General features: G+C 38.6%; 1 protein-coding gene across 2 annotated transcripts in view; it reads right to left on the bottom strand.

Moving 5' to 3' along the window:
• Positions 1-23,060, bottom strand: part of YIPF6 (Yip1 domain family member 6) — a 38,557-nt gene that overhangs the window by 11,613 nt on the left and 3,884 nt on the right. For both annotated transcript variants that reach the window (XM_045470721.1, XM_045470722.1), the window contains exons 2-5: positions 13,434-13,562; positions 12,089-12,167; positions 8,448-8,490; positions 5,152-5,277 (exon numbers count right to left, since the gene is read on the bottom strand). In XM_045470721.1, the coding sequence (XP_045326677.1) occupies positions 5,152-5,277; positions 8,448-8,490; positions 12,089-12,167; positions 13,434-13,562 (377 nt within the window). The remainder of the gene's footprint in view (positions 1-5,151; positions 5,278-8,447; positions 8,491-12,088; positions 12,168-13,433; positions 13,563-23,060) is intronic.

Genomic DNA, 23,060 nt, shown 5'->3' with positions numbered 1-23,060 from the left:
CTGGACTCTTGTTTTTTGGCAGATTTTTGATTACTAATTTGATTTCTTTACTGGTTATGGGTCTGTTCAAATTTTCTATTTCTTCCTGTTTCAGTTTTGATAGTGTATGTTTCTAGAAATTTGTCCATTTCTTCCAGCTTTCCCATTTCATTGGCGTATAATTGCTCATAATATTCTCTTATTTATTTATTTCTGCTATCTTGGTTGTTATCTCTCCTCCCTCATTCTTGATTTTATTTATTTGGGTCCTTTCCTTTTTCTTTTTGATCAAACTTGATAGCGGTTTATCAATTTTGTTAATTCTTTCAAGGTACCAACTTCTGGTTTCATTGATCTGTTCTACTGGTTTTTTTGGTTTTGATAACATTGATTTCTGCTCTCGTCTTTATTATTTCCTCTCCTCTGCTGTTTTTGGGTTTTACTTGCTGTTCTTTTTCCAGCTCTTCAAGGTGTAAGGTTAGGTTGTGTCTCTGTGACCTTTCTTCATTCTTTAGGAAGGCCTGGATTGCTATATACTTCCCTCTTATGACCGCCTTTGCTGTGTCCCAGAAGGTTTGGGCTGTGTTGTTTTCATTTTCACTGGCTTCCATTTTAACTTCCTCTTAACTTCTTGGTTAGCCCATTCATTCTTTAGTAGGATGGTCTTTAGTCTCCAATTATTTATCTTTCCACATTTTTTCTTGTGGTTGGTTTCGAGTTTCATAGCTTTGTGGTCTGAAAATATGCATGGAATAATCTCAATTTTTTTTTTTACTTGTTGAGGGCTGATCTGTGTCCAGTATGTGGTCTATTCTGGAGAACGTTCCACATGTACTGGAGAGGAATGTGTATTCCAATGATTTAGGATGAAATCTTCTGTATATATCTGTTAAGTCCATCTTGTCCAGTGTGTCATTCAAAGCCATTGTTTCCTTGTTGATTTTCTGTTTAGATGGTCTGTCCATTGCTGTAAGTGGGGTGTTGAAGACCCTGACTATTATTGTATTATAATCAATGAGTTTCTTTATGTTTGTGATTAAGTGATTTATATATTTGGGTTCTTCCACATTTGGAACATAAATGTTTCCAACTGTTAGGTCTTCTTGGTGGATAGACCCCTTAATTATCATATAATGCCCTTCTTCATCTCTTGTTACAGTCTTTATTTTAAACTCTAGATTGTCTGATATAAGTTTGGCTACTCCAGCTTTCTTTTGGAGACCATTAGCATGATAGATAGTTCTCCATTCCCTTACTTTTAATCTGAAAGTGTGTTTAGGTCTTAAGTGGGTCTCTTGTAAACAGCATCTAGATGGATCTTGTTTTCTTATCCATTCTGTTGCCTTATGTCATTTGATTGGGGCATTTAGTCCATTGACATTTAGAGTGAGTACTGAAAGATATGAATTCATTGACATTATGTTGCCTGTACAGTTTGAGTTTCTGGTGGTGTTCTCTGGTCCTTTCTAATCTTTGTTGCTTTTGGTCGTTTTTCTTCCATCTTTTCTCTTCTCAGAGTCCCCCATAAAAGTTCTTGCAGGGCTGGTTTAGTGGTCACAAACTCCTTTAATTTTGTTTCTCAGGGAAACTTTAATCTCTCCTTCTGTTTTGAATGAAAGCCTTGTTGGATAAAGAATTCGTGGCTGCATATTTTTCCAATTCAACACATTGAATATATCCTGCCACTCTTTTCTGGCCTGCCAAGTTTCTGTGGCTAGGTTGGCTGCAAACCTGATGTGTCTTCCCTTGTAGGTTAAGGACTTTTTTCCTCTTGCTGCTTTCAGATTCTTTACTTGCCTGAGTATTTTGTGAATTTGACTATGATATGCCTTGATGAAGGTCGGTTTTTGTTGAATCTAACGGCAGTCCTCTGTGCTTCCTGGATTTTGATGTCTCTTTCCCCAGGCTAGGAAAGTTTTCCACTATGATTTGTTCACATAACCCTTCTACCCCTTTTTCTCTGTCTTCATCTTCTGAGACTCCTGTGATTCTGATGTTGTTCCTTTTTAATGAGTCACTGATTTCTCTAATTCTTAAATCATGCTCTTTGCCTTAGTCTCCTGTAGGGAATAAGCTTACAAATCCCCCGGGCTTACATCAATGGGTTAACAAGGCATAAAGAAGTACAAAACCATTGGATGCTCACATCTGAGTTTGGGTAAAAAAGACAAGGCAACCAAGAATAGGGAGGTACAAAGGAACCCAATACATAGGTATATGAAATAAACAAGATTAAATATTCAGGGTGGAAGCACCCCACAATTTAGTACTATAACAGAATGCTGCTTTCACAGGAAGGAAGGACCAAGTTAGGTAAACAGGTAAATTGGGCTATAGACCGCTGCACTACAGGTGAAGTAGACCAGAGCAGAGATGATTAACAAAAGAAAAGGTGCCTTGTTAACTCTGAGGTCACGTGTCCTACCTGTCTCATTCCCCTAGGCTAGCTAAGATAAACAGAGGTGGTGCCTCATGTTCGCTATAAACAACCTTCCACCTGACTGCCTGGCATCAGCATTTTGCTTTGTATTAGCCTAAACCCCTAACCCCAAATGTCTTCAGGACCCCCTTTCCCTCACAACCACAAGTTAAAGTTCACAGATTTATTGTCTCTTTGCGCATGTCCATCACCATGTTTGTAAGCCTTCTTATCCTAATAAAAACAGGGCAAGGACTCTTATTTGGGGCTCTTGTCTTTTCCCAGACATTAGCAATCTTGTTTTTTCATGCTGTGTCCTGCTCTCTTGCTAGACAAGAGAGAACATTAGACACAGAGTCTACGACAGTCTCCCTCTTTTTTTCTGCTCCATTGTTCTCCATAAGTTTGTCTTCTATATTGCTTATTTGCTGCTCTGCCTCATCTGTCCTTGACACTGTGGCATCCATTCAAGACTAAGGCTCAGTTACAACATTTTTATTTTCATCCTGACTAGCTTTAATCTCCGTGGAAAGGGATTCTAATCTGTTTTCAACCTCAGCTAGTATTATTATCGTGATTCTAAATTCTGGTTCAGACATCTTTCTTGTATCTGTGTTGATTAAGTCCCTGGCAGTCATTTCTCCCTGTTCTTTCTTTTGGGGTGAATTCCTTCGTTTCATCATTTTGAAGGAAGAAAAGGAATTAAAAAGGTAAAAAAAAGTTAAAATTAAAAAATTAAAAACACACAAAAAATCAAATAAAGGATGCTAGATCCTAGGTGTGTTCTGCTCTGGTTGTTGAAAGGAGCTTGATAGGTTAGAGAAAAAAGGAAAGAAAATGAAAATGCTTGAAAATATGAAAAAAAATGAATACAATGAAATAGAATAAAATGAAATGATGAAATTAAAAAAGAACTTGAAAAATTTACAAAAAGGTAAAAAAAAGTAGAAAAAATTAAATAGTGTTTTTAATAGAAATGGAAAATAAGGGGCGCCTGGGTGGCGCAGTCGGTTAAGCATCCGACTTCAGCCAGGTCACGATCTCGCAGTCCGTGAGTTCGAGCCCCGCGTCAGGCTCTGGGCTGATGGCTCAGAGCCTGGAGCCTGTTTCCGATTCTGTGTCTCCCTCTCTCTCTGCCCCTCCCCCGTTCATGCTCTGTCTCTCTCTGTCCCAAAAATAAATAAACGTTGAAAAAAAAATTAAAAAAAAAAAAAAGAAATGGAAAATAAAAATAAATTTTTTCTCTTTCTGTATTCAAGGATAAAAAAAGAAAGAAAAGAAATTGAATAGATGGACTAGTAGACTTAAGTACGATTGAAATTATATCAGCTTCCCCTAGAAATCAAACTATGAAGCACTTTATAGTCTGTAAACTAAGCAGGCAAAGAGACTTGTGTTGTTCCTGAAGAGTGAGGTTGGCCCAGTTGGGCAGGGCTTAGTGCAATGGCTCTGTTCTCCACTAGATGGTGCTGCTTAGCTTACTGGGGTTGATTGTTGTGGTCCTGTAGGTGTGTATGCACAGATGCATTAGGAGTGAAAATCGTGTCACCCAGCTACCCAGTCTGTAGTATCAGAACTCTGTGCTCTCCATGATCAGAAATCAGGCACCCCTCCTTTGTCTCCGGCTTCCATCCACTCCCCACTTTTACACTGTCTGTGACCAAGCCATCAGGTTGCCAGGTGGCACCTCCCTTCTGAGTTTTATCTCAGATGTAGCTGTGTTTCCCAACCTCTCACTTCTGAAGGACTGTGGCTTTGACCTGCTCAGACCCTGTGGGGGAGAGTCTCACTGAGCAATGGCTGGGTGCTGGCCCACCCCCAGGAACATTCAGGAGACCATGCTGCTGCTGATGCCCAGAGACTGTGGCCACGTGCCAGCCTGCCCCAGAAAAAGTTTGCGCTATCTTGTGGCAGCAGCATTTCAGGAATTATGGAAAATTGCAACACACATCTGCACCAGTCTACCCCCTTAACGTCCTTGTTCCAGCACCAGTGAATGTGGTTGCTCTCCAGGGTCCACTGGGGTCTTTGCCTGTGGGGAGGCTGCACAGCCTCTACCAAATGTCCTCCCAGCAGGGGAACCGCCTCTCCCCACGTGGCCTGAGGACCCTAAGGACCTCGCGCTCTGTTCCTGGGGATTTGCCCTTCCCACCAGAGCACCACCAGGTATCAAGGTGCAGAGTTTTAGACCCTGAACTCTCCCTGTTTATAAAGTCTTAATGGAATTTAAACCCTCTCCTTTCTCCTTTCTCCCTGTTTTGTTCAGTCCCTTGAGTAATCTTTCTTTTCTCTCCAGCTGCTTTTGGGCGGGGGGGGGGGGGATGTTTTCTGTACTCTCCCCCCATCTCTGTCTTCTCTCTGCAAGGAAAAACAGCTCCCTGCCCTCCGCGGGCTTCTCCCCCAGTTCACCTCTTTGTGCTGCATATCTGCTGAGTTCTCTGGTTCAGGTTGTACAGATTGTTGTGTTAATCCTCAAATCAGTTTTCTAGGTGTGCAAGATAGTTTAGTGTTGATCTGGCTGTATTTCAGGGATGAGAGATGCAAAAAAAACTTCCATGCTGTTCTGTCATCTTGGCCCCCTCCTAGAAATCCTCTGTTCAGCAGTTTTAAGAGACTTTTCTCTTTAGCCCTCATTTATATATATATATATATATATATATTTTTTTTTTTTTAAATACCTAACAGTCAGACTTCCTAAAAAATCTAAAAGACGCTACTTGCCAAGGGAAAAAATGCATTTTAATAATACTCACATGTTTCCTCCAAGAAGTTTTGAGTTGAGGGTGATGGTAACTGCACCAAACCAGACAATGACAAAGACTTCTGCAAACTGGGGCCCTCCATCCTTTTCACTATCTACAGAGCTTCTTTGAAGCATTCTGTGACAAGGAAATGGCATGAGAAATGCTTCATCTTTTATTTAGAGCAATAAAGTTAAGGCATGGGTTGTCCAACATTGAATCAGAGAGCTGTCTGAAACCTCACCTAGAGATCTGTAATATGTAGGCTATATAAAAGGAAGATGTCAGAAATATTTAGCAAGGCTCCTTTATTTCAAATTCCAAATGCCTCAGGACTACAAGGGTTGCCTCATATGGCCTTGTTAAGATGTTTACATGCATTACTGAAGACCGTTTTGGTTAAGCACAGGTTATAAACTGAAGGGCCAAATGTGGCTCACAGACATGAGGTTGTTGGTCTGTACATGGCTTAACATGGGTTTAAATCCAAGATGACATTATTTTAAAGTTGGGAGGTTTCACATAAAAACATGTATTTCTGGGGGCACCTGGGTGACTTGGTTGAGCATCCAATTTCGGCTCAGGTCATGATCTCGTGGTTCATGGGTTCGAGCCCTGCACTGGGCTCTGTGCTGACAGCACAGAGCCTGGAGCCTGTTTTAGATTCTGTGTCTCCCTCTCTCTGTGCCCCTCTCCTGCTCACACTCTGTCTCTCTCTCTCTCTCAAAAAATAAACATTAAAGAAATATGTATTTCTGGATTTTCTTAAAAAACCAGAAGAATTTCTAACACATTGCTACACAGCAACAATTGGGAGCAGGTGACACAGCAGCAGCTCCCTTCACAAGGGGCTTCAGGTCACCAATTCCCAACGAATACATTTAGGTTACTTTTCTAGCCCTTAGACACATTTGGATTTGTAATCCTGGGGTTAAGTCTTTAGTTCTTACATTCAAAAATGGAAACGTTCTATAAACCTATTTAGCTGTGGATTTTTAAAAATAAAAACATACAGATTATTACTAAGAGACTTTGCTTTAAAATAGAGTAGTTGAACTGTCACTTAAATATCCTCTCTTTGTCTAAGAATTTTACAGACATAAACTGTTTTGAACTTTGGACAAGAACACTTGGATTCAGTGTCATTTTTTTCAGAAAAATAATAAATAACACCAAGCTCACAACCTCTTTTCATTACATAGTATAGACAAGTCACATAGTAAGTCTCGCCCTGCTATGCTGTTTGCCAGTACAGGCTTTTGTATTCTACAGTTGTACATAGTCCATTCTGAGTCCTGACAATCCGATGCAAGGAATGCTGGCATTCATCACTTGTCTGGAATCTCTATTGCTTCAGCATGGTATGATAGAAGAACATTAACTGGCCTCAAAGGAAGGAGATCCAGAAAGTGATCCTAGTTCTGTCACTAGATACATACACTAATCATTTCATGTCTTGGGACTCCAGTTTTCCTCTCTGCAAATAAATTGGGTTAAACTACATAATCTCTAATGTTAACCTTTTAAAACTAAAAAAGTACATGCTCAGAGATTCTAATATAAACCTGTCCATCAAGGCACCAGGTTACTGCCCTTGATGTGGTTATTAAAGGGCTAAGAAAAAGCACTCTATGTTATTACCTAAATCACCACATGATCAATTTACATTAAAAAAAAATGGGTATGGGAGCCTGGGTGGTTCAGTCAGTTAAGCATCCAACTTGATTTCAGCTCAGGTCATGATTTCATAGTTGGTGAGATCAAGCCCCATGGAGCCTGCTTGAGATTCTCTCTCTCTCTCTCTCTCTCTCTCTCTCTCTCTCTGCCCTTTCCTCTCTCACGCTCTCTTTCCCTTCCTCCCTCTCTCTCAAAATAAACTTTAAAGTAAAAAAGTGGGTAGAAAAGCCAGTAAGAAACTTGCTGAATTTAGAATCATAAAACATCAAGCCTGGAAAGGATCCTCAGCCATCTCCTTTTACAGATATGGAAGAGGAGACCCAGAGGGGTTAGGTGGGAAGAGAGGTATAATAATCATAGAGATAGAGAACGGGCAGTCAAGGAAACCTGAGGTTGAATCCCAGGTCTACCACTGACTGTGTGATCTTGGTTCAGTCCTCAATCTCTCTGAACCTAAGCTTGTTTGTCAAAAAAAGAAAATAATATTCTTGTTATGATGTTAAAATAAGAGAAGGTGGGGCGCCTGGGTGGCACAGTCGGTTAAGCGTCCGACTTCAGCCAGGTCACGATCTCGCGGTCCATGAGTTTGAGCCCCGCGTCGGGCTCTGGGCTGATGGCTCAGAGCCTGGAGCCTGTTTCCGATTCTGTGTCTCCCTCTCTCTCTGCCCCTCCCCCGTTCATGCTCTGTCTCTCTCTGTCTCAAAAATGAATAAACGTTGAAAAAAAAAATTTTTTTTAAAAATAAGAGAAGGTATTTAAAAGTTTTCTGTAGGGGCGCCTGGGTGGCTCAGTCGGTTAAGCGTCCGACTTCGGCTCAGGTCGTGATCTCGCGGTCTGTGAGTTCGAGCCCCACGTCAGGCTCTGTGCTGACAGCTCAGAGCCTGGAGCCTGCTTCTGATTCTGTGTCTCCCTCTCTCTCTGACCCTCCCCCCATTCATGTTCTGTCTCTCTCTGTCTCAAAAATAAATAAACGTTAAAAAAAATTTTTAAAAAAGTTTTTTGTAAACTGGGAAAAATTATTATATACATTTTGGTTCTAAGTAGCCCAAAATCGCTTTGCTGATAGCACAGTCAGGATGAGAACCCAGAACTGAATCCTAATGCAGTACTTTTTTTCCTTGCTACCAATGGTTATATTCCCCTCTCCAATGGAACTTCGCTCTTCCTGTCCTCTCCCTTTATGTACTATGTGTATAGAAAGCCTAACACTTTGAAACATGATCTTGCTTTGAACTGTACCACTTCTACTCTAATTTATTCTCATTCGTATTATTGTTAAGATTTAAAAACAATATGTTTGCAAATAAACATTGCTTAAACCTACAGATATTTAATTCACTTAGTTTAATGATAGGGAGGTGCATGAGAGTAAACAAGTATCTATTCAACAAAAATGGCTAAAGCAGGCTAAGAAATTGGTAAACAGGTGAGCATAATTTTCCCATCTCTAATTCCATCATTTTTTGAATTGATCTGGAAACCTACTTGACTTTTTAGATTTAAATCATAAGGAGCATAATGTGTCAAAGAAGTCCTAACTGAAATATTCAATATTCCCCTCAATTTTGAAACTCCACACAAAAAAGTATAGTCTATCTCAAATGACAAAGGATGGAAATGTAAGTACTTACAATGCAAGTGTCACACAAAGGATCAAAGGGCCCCATAAATCCCCTACAAGGCAAGCAAAAAACAGAAGATTGTTAGTAAACAACTATGTAGAATTTCCTATCTTTATTCCAATATCTGCCTCTCCCACTCTTGGAATTCAAACATCAAGGCTTTCCCTGCCCAACCCTTCCAACCTCTTACCCCTCTACCTGCCCTCCCTGCTCCCCGATTCTGAATGCCCTTCTTCATATATCCTTTAAATTCTGTTTACTCCATATCCCACAAATCACCCTTCTTCCACCTACTAAGCCACATTCCAGCATGGTATAAAGACCAATGGGCCAGGAGTCAAGAGACTTAGGTGCTCCACCCTCAGAAACACTAGAGTTAACTCATTCCACCAAACTGACACTATAGGAGACAGGGCAAATATAATCAGGATCACCTCAAGAATATGAAAATTGAAGCTGAGAAGTGACTTACCCAAGTTTATATAAATATTTATTAGGTATGGAGGTGGGACCACAACCTAGATCTTCTGATTCCTACTCCAAAGTTCTTTCCACTCTGCCACACTGCTTCCCTTTTATAATCATTAAATTGAACTAGTATGGAATCGCTGTTCTTATAAGTGAAAAAACAGCCCAATATTGGTAATTTTATAAAGTTAAACCTTAGCAAATAACATGAAAGCTTTTTGAAAGGTATAAATCGCTCTACCAACATCAGGTGTAAGCACAGTGGTTCTCAATTAATAGCTGTTAGGTAATTAATATGCCAACAGATGAGTAACATACAGCTTAGAGCAAAATTACCTTCCTCAACAAATATGAAAAAAGATACATATACCATTTCTAACTTTAACCTCATATGTACATAACTTTAAATAAGTATGTATATGTACATACTTACGTTGGTTTTTTTTCATATTATATAAGTAATTTTGATATCACTGTGGCAAGTTAGGAAGATGTAAAAACAAATCATAATCCTACCACTCTGATTAAATATTGTTCTTGTTAAATTTTTGAACTTATCAATTGAAAAGTGAATTCAAGTACAACTGACATTAATATACTGGCTTTTAAAAAATACACTGAGGTTTTTTAATTAATAAAATTCTGTAACTGTATTTAAAAATCTTTATTTTAGTAGAATATATATATATAGAATATATTATAAACACACATATATAGAATATATTATATATATACATACATTATATATATGTATATATATATAAACACAAAATTTACCATTTGAGTCACTTCTAAGTGTACAGGCTTTGAGTACAGTCATCATTGTACAACCTTCATATCACCCATCTCCAGAACTTTTTCATCTTCCCAAACTAAAACTCCAATCCATGAAATAATAACTCTCCACTTAGCCTCCAGCAATCATCATTTTACTTTATTTCTAGAAATTCAACTATTCTAGGTACCTAATATAAGTGAAAAAATATAATATACGTCCTCTTGCGACTGGCTTATTTTACTCAGCAAAATGTCTTCATGGTTCATCCACGTCATAGCCTGTGTCAGAATTTCACTCCTTTTTAAAACTAAGTAATATTCCATTAATACATAGTATATGACATGGTGTATACACCACAATTTGTTTATCTATCCATCCATTGATGCCATTGAAATTGTTTTCACCTTTTGGCTATTGTGAATGATGCTGCTATGAACATGGGTGTACAAATATCTGTTTGAGTTCCTGCTTTCAATTTTTGGGTATATACTCAGAAGTGGAATTGATGGATCATATAGTCATTCTATGCTTAGTTTTCTAAGGAGTCACCATGTCGTTTTGCACAGCAGCTGCACCATTTTACATTTCCACTAGCAATGCATGAGGGTTACAATTTCTCCATATTCTCACCAGTAGTTGTTATTTTCTGTTTCTTTGATAATGAGCATCCTAATGGGTGCAAAGTCCTATTGCATTGTGGTTTTTTTTTTTTTTTTTTTTAAAGATTTTTAAGTCGTGAATTTTTTCCTTGCCACTTTGCCCAGGACTGTGCTAACACAGCAGGGCAGAAGTGCAAATCTGGGCCATGACTTACTCACCCTTTGTGCCAGCCCATCTGTGTATCCCAAGGTCTGAGAATGGACCTTAACATATGACACGGCTAATCATCATCACTAATCTGCAAAGTTAACACACTGGTTCTGCATTGTCACTGAAGCAACCTTGCCCTGAACTGAGCCACAGCAGCAGTTGCAAGGATATCTTCACATCTGGGATAACAGTGGTAGAATGGAAAGGGAACTGAACTTGAAAACTGGGTTCTAATTTTGCCTGTGTCATCCTGACACTCACCTTCGTGGAGACTCGTTTTCTTCACCTGTAAAACAGGAGCCATAACTTTTCATAAGGTTGTTGTAAGGATTAAAAAAGAGGTATGTGTGTGTAGGCAGAGGCAAGGCACTAGAATAGTAGCTATCATTTATGGAGTGCCTAATAAATGTCAGATGCTGTGCAAGGTGGCTGGTATGCATGATCTCTAATCCTCACCAGCAGGTATGTTATTATCTCCACTTTAACAAGGGAAGAAAGTTGAGCCTCAGAAAAATTAACTGTCTTATCCAAGATAACACAGGTAGGGATGGAACTGCTATTCAAACCCAGATCTGTCCATGCTCTTTCCATCACATACCAGCAGCAGCAAATCATGTCAGCTCCAACCCACGGTGTACTATGTTGAAAAAGATTCTGACGCTGCATCCAGTCTCCACAGAGTGACGGCATATATGCCACATATTTGACATCCCTACATTATAGCTGAAATGCCGCCAAAATAGAAGGTACACTCATGTATAACATCATTGTTACTATTCTCACACAACTGATTCAATTTTTCTAATAAAGGGTACTATGAAAATAACACTAAAAGGTCTAAAAATTTTAATAATAAATTCTAAATAAGAGCATAATGTACTGCAAGCACTGTTTTGACAGAACTCTTGAACAAAAAAAAATGCAGTCATCAGACTAATAGTTCTGAAAATAGAAATGTCAATAAAGGTATTAATAATTTTGTTAATCCTTAATGGGTATTAGCTGTTATTCTAATTTAATATGTAAACATTTTGCCTTTCCTTTGGAGACTGTCAGCTCTTTGATTGAACAAAAGTCCTTATGTGTTTACAATTTCCAGAGATATTTTTTGCAGTGCCCACTATAGCAGTTGAGGATATACAAACTATATTTGTTGATGAAGATAATATATTAAGCAAAATCTTCCAGTCTCTGAAATTCCATTCTAATTTTTTTTATTTCTTCCCAAATTTTCATTTGTATATTCATTTATATATTTTTTCATCCAGTTTTCTTACCACAGAAATTTAGCCATATAGGGGCGCTTAGGTGGCTCAGTCGGTTGAGCATCCGACTTCAACTCAGGTCATGATCTCACACTCATGGGTTTGAGCCCCGTATTGGGCTCTGTGCTGACAGCTCAGAGCCTGAAACCTGCTTTGGATTCTGTAGCTCCCTCTCACTCTGCCCCTCCCCCACTTGCGCTCGCGCTCTCTCTCAAAATAAACATAATAATAAAATTTTTTTAATTACAAAAAACAAATTTAGCCATATAAAGTACTTATGATAAGATAAAGCGAAAAACAGAAAATTCTCAAAAGCCTCATATACTTACAATCTCTCAAAAGAGTATTACTTTTTCTTGGATACAAAACATGCATAAATTTTTTCCCAACAGCTTTTAGATCACGCACCTGAAAGACATAAACAACTTGCTGCATTGTCATGACCAAAGTTGCCAAGTAGTTCCCTTACTTAATTTGCTAAGATTTATTTTAATTTCCTTGGAATCCTTCATGTGGAATTTTAGAACTACAATTCCAGTTTAACTCCTTCACAATACAAACAAACCAGAGAGGTAGGGCTTTTCTATTAACTTTTTTATTAACTCCTTAGGCCAACGTTTAACTCTTTACCATACCCACCAGTTCTATTTTGATTTTTAAAGCTCTGTAAAAGAGAACTATAGCCATTCTGATACCTTAAAGAAATTAAAGTAATAATAGCACTACTAAAGTCTGCTCTGCAAAATATGGCATCTGACATTCAGTTCACAAGTGATGAAGTCCCAAGGGCCAATCAGCCTGCTCCCCAGCTACCACATTATTCACAATATAAAACAAATTAGTTTCCAACATTCCCAATTTAACTGGTAAATGAAGCCTAGAAGCCAGATTTTTAAGAATCAAGACATTTGAGGAAGAACATAGTAATACAAACATAACCTCTCAAAATATAGTTGAGATAATTCTGTCCTAATTTTTTCACCTAGAAATTTCTTCATGTCGGGGTGCCTGGGTGGCTCAGTTGGTTAAGCATCTGACTTCAGCTCAGGTCATGATCTCACAGTTCGTGAGTTCAAGCCCCGCATCAGGCTCTGTGCTGACAGCACAAAACCTGGAGCCCACTGCGAGTTCCATGTCTCTCCCTCTCTCTCTGTTTCTCCCCTGCCCCTGCTCTCTCACTCACTCTCTCTATTTCTCTCTCTCTCTAAAATAAATTAACATTAAAAAAAATTTCTTCGTGTTATTAACAGTGCTTTGTAAATACATTTTTAATGGCTGTTCGGTATTCCACCACATAGATGTAACATTATTTAATTGATATCCCCTCTGGTGTTCAATTTTTCCCTATTATAACGAATGCTGGGATGAACATTTTTGTACATTAATATTTTTCTGTATTTTAAAAACATATTTTTTTAAAAAATTTCCGTATACTTTAAGTGGAGCAGAATTATCAGCTTAAAAATATTTTAACATCTGAAGATTCTTAATACTCATTATAGCCAAACTGCTTTCCAAAAAGGCTATACCAAATTATTCTCTAGAGTAAAATCTTAAAATTTCAGTAAATTATATTGAAAGTTAGTGAACCAAACAAAAGAAATATTACAAAGTGCTATTAGTTATTTAGTCCCATGATACTGAACAGAAGTTCTTTCAACTAGTCTCACTTACAATAGTATTCTGAACAGATTCATTTAACGTGGAGCTGTCAAATTCCCGAATGTGAGATCTCATAGGAATGGTGATTTCTCCTTCCACAGGGATGTCTTGTGAGATGGATATATCAGAAAGGCCTGCAAACTGAGAAGAGTTGGGAAAAAAAAAAATTAAAGCCTGTAATCAACTACAGCATTCCTCAAAGACATCATTTCCTAGTGAGTAGGGAGTATGTCTTTTTTTTAAATTTTTTTATTCTTTCTTTAGTTTTGAGAGAGAGACAGCGAGACAGAGTGTGAGTGGGGGAGGAGCAGAGAGAGAGTGAGACATAGAATCCGAAGTGGGATCCAAGCTCTGAACTGTCAGCACAGAGCCCGACGCAGGGCTTGAATTCACAAACCACGATATCATGACCTGAGCCGAAGCTGGATGCTTAACCAAGGGAGTCACCCAGGTGCCCTGGGACTATGTCTTTAGCAAGGCATTAATTTATCAGACATTAAACAATGTGGTTAACTAAAATTCTCAAATGCTTATTTCTTTTAAAGGAGATAGCATTTGATGGAAAAAATATGAAGTAAATTTCACAGACACTTTCTTGCCCTTAAATATTTGGTTTCTTTCAAGCATGAAATCTTCACAGGACACACACAAGCTAGCAAGATTGCAAAGCTATTTAAAAAGACCTTTCAGCAATGACATCTTCACATAGTCACAATTCTGTAGCTCTTCTGCTCTTTGATAGGCTCTGGTGGCCTCTGCTGGCTAGAAAAAAGCATTATGTGAAGACTAAAGCGAAACTGGGAAGAACAGGGAAATAGCAAAATAAATCTTAATCTATACTCTTTTTACCAGGTTATCTGGCAAACCAGATCAAATAACATTTCCAAAATGAATTATGAGACTAAAAGCTTTTAAACTCTTATGTTCATCTGCCAAATTTGATTACTGTAACTAAAACTCAGGAGTCTTCTAGTTCCTAAGAAAACAAATACAACGATCACTTCTCCCATGACTTTTGGCCCAATGGGCACAATATTTAGAGGGTAGCAGCTGCAGGTAAATGAAGTGTAAGACAGTATACTGAAATTCTAGGAAGAATAAAGTTGTTCAAAGAACTTCTGAAAAATAAATTCTCAAACACACTTTTTAATAAGAAACGAAAATTAGGGGTGCCTGGGTGGCTCAGTCGGTTGAGTGTCCGACTTCGGCTCCCGTCATGATTTCACAGTCTGCGAGTTTGAGCCCTGCGTCGGGCTCTGTGCTGACAGCTCAGAGCCTGCTTTGGATTCTGTGTCTCCCTCTCTCTCTGCCCCTCCCCCACTTGCTCTCTCTTAAATATATACATAATTAAAAAATAAATACATAATTAAAAAATAAAAAAAAAGAAATGCAAATTAAAACTGCTTGTAATAAAAATGTTTCCGTGTTAAGACTGGCAAAAATCCAACAGTTTGACAACATACTCTGCAGGTGAAACTGTGGGGAAAGAGTATTCACACGCTTCTGGTGGAAATGCAAAGTAGTACTACATTCTACTGAAGATGAATCTGGCCATACCTAGCAAATTTATATATGGATCATCCACTGAAAGCAATGCCACTTTTAGGAGTCTAAAGATAGAGTAGGAAAAATACTACTCCATTGTTCCAAAAAGAACATATACACAAAGCTGTTTATTATAACGTTACTTGTAAAAGCAAAAACCTGAGAATAACCTAAACATCCATCAACATAGAACTAGCTGAACAAAGTATGATGTATTCACATAATGGAGCACTGTGCATCTATAAGAAGGAATGGGAGTATCTCTAAAGAACTATTTATGGAGTATTGAATAAAAAAACAATGTGGAGAAAAGTTTTTAAAAAAATTTTTTTTTCAACGTTTTACTTATTTTTGGGACAGAGAGAGACAGAGCATGAACGGGGGAGGGGCAGAGAGAGAGGGAGACACAGAATCGGAAACAGGCTCCAGGCTCTGAGCCATCAGCCCAGAGCCTGACGCGGGGCTCGAACTCACGGACCGCGAGATCGTGACCTGGCTGAAGTCGGACGCTCAACCGACTGCGCCACCCAGGCGCCCCTGAAAAGTTTTTATAATATGCTGCTATTCATTTAAGAAAGTAGAGGCTATAAAGGCGCTTAATGCACACACACGCACACACACTCACATGTGAATGTTACTTTTAAATGTAAGAAATGTATAAGAAATAAATCATGCAGTATAATTTAAGTCATACATAATGTAAGAAATAAGTCATATGATTTTTTTTAAAAGAGGTTTCCATTAAGGAAAGGAGAGAATAAGGTAGAGGAGATAGAGAAGCTAGGCTTCTGCAAATACAAGTGGTTCTATATATAGGACTTGAAGTCATATAAATAGTTCACATAATCATGAAACAAAATTAAAATTTAGAAGTCCGGGGCACCTGGGTAGCTCAGTCTGTTAAGCGTTTGACTTTGGCTCACAGCTCGTGAGTTCAAACCCTGTGTTGGGCTCTGTGCTGACAGCTCAGAACCTGGAGCCTGCTTCAGATTCTGTGTCTCCCTCTCTCTCTGCCCCTCCCCTGCTTGCACTTTGTCTCTCTGTCTCCGTCTCTCTCAAAAATAAATAAACGTTTAAAATTTTTAAAAAAAAATTTAAAAGAAGTCCTTAAAACTGAAAGAAAAATGAAACAAATGAATCTACTGTACGTTGAATTAAATGCACAACTACACAGAGAGCCAACTATTTCAAGTGACTTTAGAACACTGAATTTGACTTGTGAGTAGGATACAGAAAGCTAGAAAGAATACCCCTACCACTAGAACAATGAGGAAAAGTTAAACTACAAAATCATAACTTTTCTTAAACCCATCAGACAGTTGAGGTTGTAGGGCAACCAAGTAGCCTGAATAAAATCTAAGGAAGGAGAGATGCTTCCAGGAAAAGATGGGACATGAGCACTACATTGCACAGTGCAGCAAAGTATAAGACAATGACACTAGATATCACACAGATGCTTAAGAATTCAGCGAAAACTTAAAAGGAATTGCCAAAGGCCAAGCATGGACTAGTATGTGAGTACAGGGCCCCTGGATGCATCAGACACGAGGGGAGTTCACACCCACTTGTGGGCTCTACACCAGAGACTTCCACTGGGTCTTGGTGCTGGGGAAGGGAGCAGCTGCCAATTCTGAGAAAAGCAAAGAGCCCCTGCTCAGGCCCTTCTCCCCTACAGAACAGGAGCCTTAGAGCTACTAAGAGAACCCTGCTGTCTCCAGGGCACAGGTGAAGGCCTACTGTGTATGGTGAAAGGGAAAGACAAATGTCTCTACTTCTGGGAGAGGGATAGGAAAACATCCTGAAGCCAGACCACTACAGTGTCCTTCAGCTGGGGGAGAAACAGGGACACATGAACTACCTAAGGCTGAGGCTGGACCAAGACAGCAAATAATCCCTTCTCCCAGGCTAGCAAGTGTGGAGTCAAAACCAATAGCAGTCTACTGCTAGGGGAGGGGCTAGAGGTTAGAGAAAGACCCACTATTTTATGCAAGGGCAAAGGGAAAATGAACAGATCTGAGCATAGAACAGGGACATTAAGAAAAACACCAGGACGATCTAGCACCCACCCTAAGCACAATGTAGTGGAAGAGGAATTTGAAGCTGGTGACAGATTGAAGGTTCCCATTGCAAGGATAAATCCAAACACCGTTCAACTCCTGACTAGACTGACTTAATCCCCACAGTAAAAACTTGGAAGAAAAGATGCACTACTTCCAGGCCGCCTCTACTGTTCTATACACGATGGCCAGCATTCAATAAAAAATATTACACCCCCCACAATGAAAAAACAACCCACTATGACAAGACAGACTCTGAGATGACCTAGATGTTATAATTATCAGAAAAAAATTAAGAGGACTATGATTAATATGTTAAATGCTCTAGTAGAAAAGGTATATGCACAAATAAATGATGGTGAATTTCTGCAAAGAGATGGAAACTGTTAGATTCAAATGGTAATGCCAGAAATAAATGAACATAGTAATAGATGAAGAATGCCTTTGACAACTTTATCCATAGACTCGACACAGCCAAAGAAAATCAGTAATAGGTCAGTGAAAATTATCCAGACTAAAACAAAAAAAGAAGATTTAAAAAAAAACATATAAATCATTGTTGTACACCTTAAACTTATACAGTGTTACTATGTTAATTATATCTCAGTAAGACTGGAAAAAGCAAACAAAACCCAAAACAGAATAAGCATCCAAGAGCTGTGGGTCAATAGTACGGTCTAATATGTATATAATTGGAATCCTAGGACAAGAGAGAGAAAATGTGCCTGAAGAAATATTTGAAAAGATAATGGGTGAACATTTTCCAAAAATAATAAAAGACATCAACTGATAGATCCAATCCCAGAGAACCCCACTCAAGATAAATACTTAAAGACAAAACAAAACCCAAAATCTACAAACCTAAACACATTCAAACTACTAAAAACAAAACAAAACAAAAAATCCTGAAGCCAGCCAAAGACAAAAAGACATTGCATTCAGAGGAAAAATTTCAGTAACAGACATCTCACCCAAAACTACACAAGCCAGAAAAAAAATGGAGACACCCTTAAAATGCTGAAAAAACTGTCAACCCAGAAAACCCAGCAAAAACAGCTATCAAAAATGAAGGCAAAATAAAGACTTTTTTCAGATAAGCAAAAGTTGCACAAGAAATGTTAAAAAAAGATCTTCAGGAATATGGTATATATGTACAATGGAATACTATTCAGCCATCAAAATGAATGAAATCTTGCCACTTGCAATGATGTGGATGGAGCTACAGTGTATTATGCTAAGCAAAATAAGTCAGTCAGAGAAAGACAAATACCATATTATTTCACTCATATGTGGAACTTAAGAAACAACACAAATGAGCAAAGGGAAAAAGAGAGAGAGAGAGGCAAACCATGAGAGACTCTTAAAAGTAGAGAACAAACTGAGGGTTAATGGAGGGAGGTGGGTGGGAGATGGGCTAGGTGGGTGATTGGTATTAAGGAGGGTACTTGTTGGGGTGCCTGGGTGGCTCAGTTGGTTGGGCGCCCGACTTCAACTCAGGTCATGATCTCACAGCTCGTGAGTTCAAGCCCTGCATCAGGCTCTGTGCTGACAGCTCAGAGCCTGGAGCCTGCTTCGGATTCCATGTCTCCCTCTCTCTATGCCCCTCCCTTGCTTGTGCGGTCTCCCTGTCTCTCTGAAAAGTAAATAAACATTAATTTTTTTTTCTTTCTAAAAAGGAGGGCACTTGTTGTGATGAGCACTGGGTATTATGTAAGCAATGAATCACCGAATTCTACTCCTGAAAAAAAAAGAAAGATCTTCAGGAATATATCAGAAGGAAACTTGGATTTACACAGGAAATGAAGATCTACAGAAGTGGTTAAAATGAAAATAAATATAAAAAATATTTTTTTTATTTTTAATTATTCTAAAAGATGATTGCTTAAAGCAGGGGTCCCCAAACTTTTTCTATAAAGGGCCCCAAAAGTAAATATTTTAGACTTTGAGAGTCATGCAGATTCTGTTACAACTACTCAACTCTGCTATTACAGCATGAAAGCAGTCCGAGATGATACATAAACAATTAAGTGTGGCTATATTCCAATAAAACCTTATTAATAAAATAGGTATTGGGCCAGATTAAAATTTTTAATGTTTATTTATTTTTGGGGAGGGAGAGAGAGAGAGAGAGAGAGAGAGAGAGAGAGAGAGATTGATTGTGAGTGGGGGAGGAGCAGAGAGAGAGAGGGAGACAGAATCCGAAGCAGACTCTAGGCTCTGAGCTGTCAGCACAGAGCCCGATGCAGGGCTCGAACTCACGGACCATGAGATCATGACCTGAGCTGAAGCTGGACACTCAACCGACTCAGCCACCCAGGCGCCCCTAGGCCAGATTTTAAATTCTAAAAATACGACATTTAGGAGATAATTGGAAATTTGAATACTGACAGGATATTTGATATTAGAAGTTTACTAATTTTTTAGATGTACCAATGATATTATAGTTATGTTCTTTAAAAACAGAATCCTTTTCTTTTAGAGACATGTATTAAATATTTACTGATGTAATGATGCCTGAGATTTGCTTCCAAATAGTATAGATAGGAAGTGGATAGATAGGCCATAAATTGATAAGTATTGAAGGTTGGGTACATGAAGGTATACTTTACTATTGTACTCTGGTATATTCTGAAACTTAATGAATAGTTAAAAAACAAACATTCCTAATTTTAGGGGCCACCTAAGTTTTTTTATTCTTGCCCCATCTCTAGCCAAAATGAACCTGAATATAATCTTAGAGTTTACAGAAAATATGTGGCTGGAGGAACATACTAAAAACACTATGAGGATATAATCAGCCAAATACAGAAAGTGGAGAATTCCAGAAGACAAATGACTAAATTTAAACAAATAAATTGCATTAAAAACAGGAGAACATTTACATATTAAGAAAGACTTAAGAGACTTATTAACTGAATGCAATTTGCTGACCTTTGGGTCCTGATTCGGACAAACTGTAAAAACACATTTTTTTTTTTTTTTTGGAAAACTGTGAGATGACGAGCACAGATTAGATGATATTGAGGAATTATTAGTTTTGTTACTGTGATAACAAAGAAAACGTCCTTACCTGTTAGAGAAACATACTTAAGTATTTACAGGTAAAGTCATATGTCTATAATTTGCTTTAAAACACTCAGAAAAGATCATGAAAGACAACAAAGACCATTAAAGATCTAAGGGAACCAGGGAAAAATAGTAACTCAATGAAATGCGAGATTCTGGATAAGATCCTGGAACAAAAAAGGACATTAGTAGAAAACTGATACAATTCAAATAAGATCTGTAACTTAGTTAATAGCATTATGCCAATGTTAATTTACTGGTTGTCATCACTTTACTATGGTTATATACAATGTTAACACTAGAGAAGGCATATAGGAAACTCTCTGTGTTTTCTATAGGTATAAAATTAGTTAAAAATAACAAGGTTAAAAATTATACTCCAACAAAAAAGGAACCCTCATGCACTGTTGGTGGGAATGCAAGCTGGTGCAGACACTGTGGACAACAATACACAGGTTCCTCAAAAAAATAAAAATAGTGATCCAGTAATTGCCATATGATCCAGTAATTCCACTACTGGGTATTTACCCAATGAAAACAAAACACTAATTTGAAAAGATATTTGTACCCCTGTGTTTATTGCAGCACTGTTTATAAGAGCCAAGACATGGAAGCAACCCAAATGTCCATCAACTGATGAATGGATAAAGAAGATGTGGTATATATGTACAATGGAATATTATTCAGCTATAAAAAAGAATGAGACCTTGCCATCTGCAACAGCATGGGTTGATCTAGAGGGTAAGTAATGTTACTAAGTAAAATAAGTCAAAGAAAGACAAGTACCATATGATTTCACTCATATGTGGAATTTAGGAAACAAAAACAAATGAACAAAGAAAAAAAGAGACAAAAAAACCCCCAGACTCTTAAATATAGAGAACAAATCTGTGGTGGCCAGAGAGGAGGTTGGTTGAGGGGATGGGTGAAAAAGACAAAAGGGTTTAAGAGTACACTTATAGTGATGAGCACTGAGATGTATATACAATGGTTGAATCATTATACTGTACACCTGAAACTATTATAACACTGTATGTTAATTATACTTGAACTTAAAAAATAAGTTTAAAAAAGATTAAATTGAAAAAATCATACTCCAGTAAAAAAATGTGGTGGGGAATATGAAATAAGAATAGCAGAATTTGGTTAAGTACACGGGGTTCATTATACCACTCTTTATTTTGTTTATATATTGAAAGCTCCTGTAATAGAATTTTTAAATACATCACTTCTTTGTTTTTGCCATTCCCTCAAACTATTCTTCCTCTCCTCTTTCCTGATTAAATGGCTCTACACTCGCCCACTCCCTTAATCCTTTGTAATTTGGTACTGGCTTCCCCATAACTTTACTGACTCGGCTCATCATCAAGAAGTACAGGGATCCTTTTACCCTCTGAATACTCTTCAGCATTTAACATGTAAACCACCCCTTTCAAAGCTGTATTCTCTCACTACTATGACATTGACATTTCAAGGTCCAGGACAACTGTTTTGAGCTTTCTCACTGCCTGCAAGTGCTAGGGTAAGGCAAGGCAGCACAGAAGGAATGAGCTTCGAAGCCAAATTGGGCTCTGCTCTCACTTGAAGACAAAGTGCCGTAAGAATTAGGTAACACCAGCATTGCACCTAACACATAGTTGGTCAATGCTCAACATACAGATTTGGAGAGTATGGGTTAAGAGTGCAGAGTGCAGACTGCTGAAGCCAGACAGCCTGGATTCAAATCCCAGCTCTATCATTTACTACCTACGTGACACTGAGCAGGTTCCTTACTCTGCGCACCTCAGTAAAATTGAGATAACAGTATCATCACTCAGGGTTGTTGTGAGGAAGAAACGTATTACTATGTGCATAGCACTTAATAGTAGGCTCACAGCAGGGGGTAGATAAATGTTAGCTCTATTTCAAGATTCCCAGGGAGTCTATTGTAGTTCTGTCACTATTGGATAATAAAGAATTTGGCTGGGTTTTGTCTCCCATTCCTCTAAACCCTGGGAATTTCCCAAATGAGAGTGGTATTTTTGTTATTCATGGTGTGCCATAACAGTTTAGCTAACAAATAAGTCATGGTAGGCCCCTAGACAGTTTTTGCTAATGAGATGGCTCAGCATGGAGGTTAACCATTCCAGAAAGACCAAACACAAGATTAGAGGGCTGAAGCTTTGAGTCGTGTGATATAAACCTGGCTTCTGAGGAGGGGAGGAGTCAATGACCCAGTCAATCATGCCTACATAAAGAAACACCAATAAAGACTCTGGATACACAAGTGCACTTCCCTGATTGGCAATATTCTGCATATTGTCACACACTGATATCTCGGGGGGTTAACAGGGTCCTGATTCCACAGGGAGAAGACAAGGAAGCTTTGTGTTAGGGACCCTCCCAGACTTCACCCTACACATCTCTCCCTTTCACTGGTTTGGATTGCATCCTTTTGCTATAATGAAACTGTAATTTTAAGTATAGTGCTGTCCTGAATTTTGTGAATCGTTCTAGTTAAGTATGGAGTTTGAGGGGGAACACAGGAACCCCTCTGTAGCCAGTAGGTCAGAATTAAGAGTGGTCCTGGGAACAGCCAAACCTGTGGCTGGTGTCTGAAATAAGGGCAGCCTTGTAGAAGACTGTGTCCTTAACCTGTGGCCTAACTCCAGGTAATTGATTTTGGAAGTCACTACAGTCATTAAAGGCCATGTGATTCCCACCCTATTCCCCATCCCAACATTTCCTCAATATCTCTTCTCAGGAGAATGAGTGACATTGTTCAGTGAGCTGAGCCAGGATCTGTGGCCTTCCAGCCTCACATAAGACAGACAGGACTTCCAGGCCCTCAGCTAGTGGACCTTGCTCTCTGACTAGCCTCTCAGTGGGGATAGAAGGTGAGTTTGGATCCCATGTCCCTTCTTCTTGTGCAGGTGGGTTCATGCACATATGTGCACATGTGTGCACAGAAACCCACATGCACTTCACTGCC

Source organism: Leopardus geoffroyi, chromosome X (genome assembly GCF_018350155.1).
Source record: "Leopardus geoffroyi isolate Oge1 chromosome X, O.geoffroyi_Oge1_pat1.0, whole genome shotgun sequence".
In the NCBI taxonomy this organism is placed as follows: Eukaryota; Metazoa; Chordata; class Mammalia; order Carnivora; family Felidae; genus Leopardus; species Leopardus geoffroyi.
Note: the sequence above shows the minus strand (reverse complement) of the source record. Positions and strands in the feature narration are given on the sequence as shown.